Below are 4,835 nucleotides of genomic sequence, written 5' to 3' on the forward strand. Positions count from 1 at the left end.
GGTCGGGTACGGGTTTGAAAATTTTCGATTAGTCGGGTACGGGTCGGGTACGGGTAACAAATTTCCCATACCCGACCATCTCTAGTCAGCTACCATACATTTGACGCGTTACCAACATCACTGGCACTGGCACCCGAAAAATGGTCAGTTTACCCTTATCTTATGTTGATTCGGGCAAACCGACCAAATGTTGATTGCAGTTATTGACAGCATATCGGATAATTTTGAGCAATTTTTCAAAATGTTTGTATGTGATGTGATATTCTAAGTGTTATTTTGTACAATAATTGTGCCCCAAAACAAATAAAAGCGAATTGTGACGGCATAAAAGGAAGTGTTGTGATGAACGGTACAGAAATAGATGTGCGTTACGCTTAAAGGCTACCATACCAATCCCTTGGTCAAACATGAATGACATTTTACCTTGCTGAAAATTCAGCAAAGTAGCGTCAAAATGAATGACATTTCACATTGCTGAAACGTTCAGTAATATTTCATTGCTAAAATGATTATTGAAGTTTCAGCGCGGCAAAATTCAGTAAAAGTTTACTAAATTTCAGTTGAGAAAGTTTGGTGTGTATGCACTACTTCACTAAGCGGTTAAATTAAGTCAAACAATGTACATATCTGAATTTCAGTAAACATTCTGCAAACGAAATTCAAAAGTTTGCGTGACGCAGACAAATCTGGTATCCCTGCATTATTACACAGCCCTGCTAACTAGTGCTGTCACTGCTGTCGGTTTTTGGCTAAAGACAGTCGCTGTGCCAGCTTTCACAATTATTGTTTTTCTATAGTTCGTACGTACAGGAATGAAAACGGCGGTTTGTTTCGCTGAATAGTGTTTTGCATGGTGTACATGCATAATTGTAGCTTTTGACGATCAACGACCGGTTTGTACTATAGACACTGCATATAATAGTTTGTACGTTAAAGTTTAAGTGAAGAAATTTTATTTTATAATCGGAGTTGAGTGAGCGCTTTTGTACTTTGAGTTTTCCATTTTTTTTTCACCTAACCTCGCACAAAAAGTAGCGTCTTTCGCACCGTGGCGTCCTGTTTGCGGAAGTGTTCGTGTTCTTCCATTCAGTTTATTTTCTAAGCTAGATAAATTGGCCAGCAAAAAATGCGGCAGCGTTCGATGTCCGTGTACGATCCGAAGGACGGTAACCGCTTGTCGAAAAGATTTGAAGGAGGTTTGTGTGCTGAATTGTTTGTTATTTTGGTGCTCTAACACTGTTAATTATTTCAGTTGTTTCGGACGCTGAAGATCAATCGGACCTGGAAAGTGATGACGATACAAAGGACAACATCAACCCAGTGTGCCAGGCTGGTTGGTCGAAAACGGATTACGATGTTCTACTTGAGAAGCTGAGAGCTGTGCTTCCGAAGAAGGATACTAAGAAGTTTTCCAGCCGGTTGCAAACGATTAATTGGACGCAGATTGAGGTTCGAAACCATAGCCCGGCAGATGTGGAACAAACCGTCAAACTTGTGCTGGCAAAAATACGTCGCTTTCGAACGCTGGAAGAAATGCTCACCGATGCTCCGGAGGTTATCAGTAAGCTGCTAAATGCTGAGAAACCCAAAGCCCCGCCTTCTGCTTACACGTTGTTCATGAAGGAAAATATGCCGCGATGGAAGGGAGACGGTATTGATTCGAAAAATCTCTTCAAAACAGCATCTAAAGAGTTTCACGATATGTCTGTAAAGAAAAAACGTAAATATGAAGAAGCTGCAGGTCGCTTGAAGGAGGAACATAAGACAGCTTTGGCAAAATACTAGTGAGTATGAATAAGCGTGTTTTGGTGTGAGTTTGTTAAGGTTTTCCGTTTTTTCAGCGAGGAACATCCGGATATGGTGGTAAAGCAGAAAACTAAAAGAATACAAACAAACAAAACGCCCTTCAACTTGTTCTTGTCAGCTCGACGGGAAACTTCAGACAATATAACTTTGGCGCAAGCTCGGAAGGAATGGGAAGATCTACCCCATAAGAAAAAGCTGAAGTATGTGCAAGAGTCATTTGCTGCGCAAAGTACAGGAAAGTGGTTAAACAAAAAAGAACAGGAGATGCTGGATCGTTTTCATGGTAAGCCCGAATTTGTTGGCAGAAATGCTTTCGAATTTTTTATCCGGAAGACTCGGTCTCGATTTGAACCGTTAAATATGAGCGGTAAAACTGTTCAGCAAAAAATACGAGAAGAGTACCATAAACTGAGCCCACGAGAGATCTTGGATTTGAAAGATGAATATGCTTTAGCCAGGGAACAGTACATAACTCAATATCGTGCTTACATATCCAATCTGCCGCCGGATAAGCAGGAAGCCGAGCTGGAGCACATACGCAGTTTAACGGAGAAAAGTACAAAACCAAAGCAGAAAAAGAAAGACGAAGTGAAGGTGCAACCGAAGGAAGAGGAATTCTATCCCGGATCTGCGGACGAAGATCCGCCGGTAGCAGAATCGACCGCCATTAAAAAACCTACCAAAGCTAAGAAACAAAAGACTACGGTTACGCCGGTAGAGCTAGAGGCTGCTAGGGAAAAATCCCCTACCAAACGGCCAAATGAAAGTTCTCCTTTACGTAAACAAGATGTACCGGAACCGAGCTTACCTTCAAAAGTAAAAGTTGCGAAGGTATCTGAGAAAAAAAAGAAGAATGTCGAAGTTCCACGGGAAGAGACGCTCGCAGTAGCTACGACCAGCTCTACCAACCACAGTGACACTCCAAAGGCACAAACAAAGAAACGCTCATCCAATGAATCCACCCCAGCGACAGCAACGAAGAGATCTAAAAAACAAAACGCCACGGTACAACAAGAAGTCAAACAAGAACCCTTAAAGGAGCCGGAGAAACCCCCATCGTAAGTTTCTTTTTTTTTTGAATCACTTGGGCTTCAATTAACATACACCTAACTTGCATGGTTTTATTGACTAACTGTTATTTTTACACCCCACCCTGTAGGGAGCAGAATCGCAGTTTGCGAAACAGGCGACCAGTTGGCATTAGCCGTGGACGAGCGAACACTAATGCACAGTGATGCTGTTCGTTCCGTGGTTACCTACACATTCTTTTATTTATACCGATTGTTGTTTACTTTTGCGATATGTGCCACGATAATATGCACAATTCATACATGTAGTAAGATTTTCTGTCTAATAAAGACCCCTACTTTGATTTTTTTTGCCTATTTTGGTTCCGGTGCGGAATGTTGTTTCTTTTTTGTTTTCGCTGGCCTATCCATTCACTATGTGAGACATTGTGTTGGCAAATTTCATGTTCCGCTAGAAAACACCGAAAATTGAAAAGATTTTGAAGGTGTGCATGAGAAATTATTTTTTTGAAAAACTTGTAGCTTGTTTTTGAAAACAAAGCAAAGAAAAAAATGTAGGTACACATTATAAAAGACAGCTGTGCTGTAGGAATTCTGTTTCACATACTTCGGGGGAAAAATGCTAATGTTATCTTTTGTCATTAAAAAATAAAACTTTCAAGGTTCAAATTCGTTCACGAAAAAATAGTTCGGTTGGCAATCGAAAAACAGACAAATTCGACCGGAAGTTGTGAAGTACAAAAAAGTTAGTTATGTGATTGGGTTTTTAGTATTACCTATTCAACGTTTTTGAAAATCAACTACATAGTTGTAGTTTTGTAACCATGCTTCGAAGGGTTTCACAGTCATATTGGAGCTTTGGTGATGGGTAAGTTACTAGGAAAGGGGTTTAATTTTAAATCCGGTGACAGCAGCTTGGCTGCACCGTTAGCATAAGCCACACCGTTACAGCCAAAAACAATTACGTACAACTTTATCCTTTTTCCATAGTAAACCGGAGGAGTTCTATCGGCAGCGCATCTACAAGGGAAAGGTGGGCAAACACAAGGAGTCCTACGCTAACTTATCATCAGCTAAGCGGCGCGAAATCGCAGATCAACTTAAGCAAGCACAGATGCAGTACATTATAGATTTCGAAAATTTTCTGAAATCCCTGCCCCGTGACGAAATACGGCGGTACATCGAGAAAGCCAACATGCAGAAAAGTAAGCGCGCGGACGATGATTCCGATGAGGATGAAACGGAGGAAGAAAACGGTGACGACGACGACGAAAGCAGTAGTGCTTCCGAGGAAGAAAGCGATTAATTGCGTGCCAGGAAATTAGTGTTTTTTGCTAGATGAGTATCCAGACAATTGATAGACTTTTCGTGTTGTTGAAAACACCAGTGAATATTTTAACGATTGTAAATTAAATAAACAGCTTATTGCTTTACCTTACACGTTATTTATTTTCTTAAAATATCTTTTAATAATGGTCCGGCTGAACTGGTATGAAAGTCACATTTTTGAAAAAGCAATTGTGGTTTGGAGTTTGTTAAGTTTTTTTTTACGTTTTGTTTTTCAGTGAGAAACATCCTGATATGGTAACGCAGAAAAACAAAAGTAAAAAAATCACAGGAGGGTTGTGTGCAAAGCCACGACAGCAAAGTTGAAGTAGAATACTTTTACACAGCTCTACTTACGGCTGTACATTAACCTACGGCCGGGCGAATCGGTTCGCGCCGCATTTTGCGTTTAGACGGCAGAGGCCTAATGCGCACGGCCAACACAATAGAAAGGTGTTTTCACATTGAAAATTGTACACGGCTTTAATGGAGTAAGTGTTGGCAAATGCATCTACCGCTAATACCGCCGCTCTCGTACGAAAGCGCGTCGTTTCATGTGGGGAATGATAATAACAACGAAAAATGACGCGCGTCTAAGCACACCCGAAAAATAAGATAAAAATTAGACAACTACTACAGAATTTGCAGCGGGGGCCTAGTGTGGTTGGTAACGTC

General features: G+C 40.9%; 1 protein-coding gene across 2 annotated transcripts; it reads left to right on the forward strand.

Moving 5' to 3' along the window:
* The first annotated feature begins 774 nt into the window (after positions 1-774).
* Positions 775-4,272, forward strand: LOC129721502 (upstream-binding factor 1-like protein 1). 2 transcript variants are annotated; one of them, XM_055674157.1, is made up of 4 exons: positions 775-1,196; positions 1,253-1,784; positions 1,842-2,864; positions 3,825-4,272. In XM_055674157.1, the coding sequence occupies exons 1-4, from the start codon at positions 1,127-1,129 to the stop codon at positions 4,138-4,140; spliced, it is 1,941 nt and encodes a 646-aa protein (XP_055530132.1). In that variant the 5' UTR covers positions 775-1,126; the 3' UTR covers positions 4,141-4,272. The 2 variants fall into 2 exon arrangements, with proteins under 2 accessions (XP_055530132.1, XP_055530133.1); XM_055674158.1 differs by lacking the exon at positions 3,825-4,272 and adding an exon at positions 2,966-3,178.
* Positions 4,273-4,835: the final 563 nt, after the last annotated feature.

This window comes from Wyeomyia smithii, chromosome 2, assembly GCF_029784165.1.
Source record: "Wyeomyia smithii strain HCP4-BCI-WySm-NY-G18 chromosome 2, ASM2978416v1, whole genome shotgun sequence".
Classification (NCBI taxonomy): domain Eukaryota; kingdom Metazoa; phylum Arthropoda; class Insecta; order Diptera; family Culicidae; genus Wyeomyia; species Wyeomyia smithii.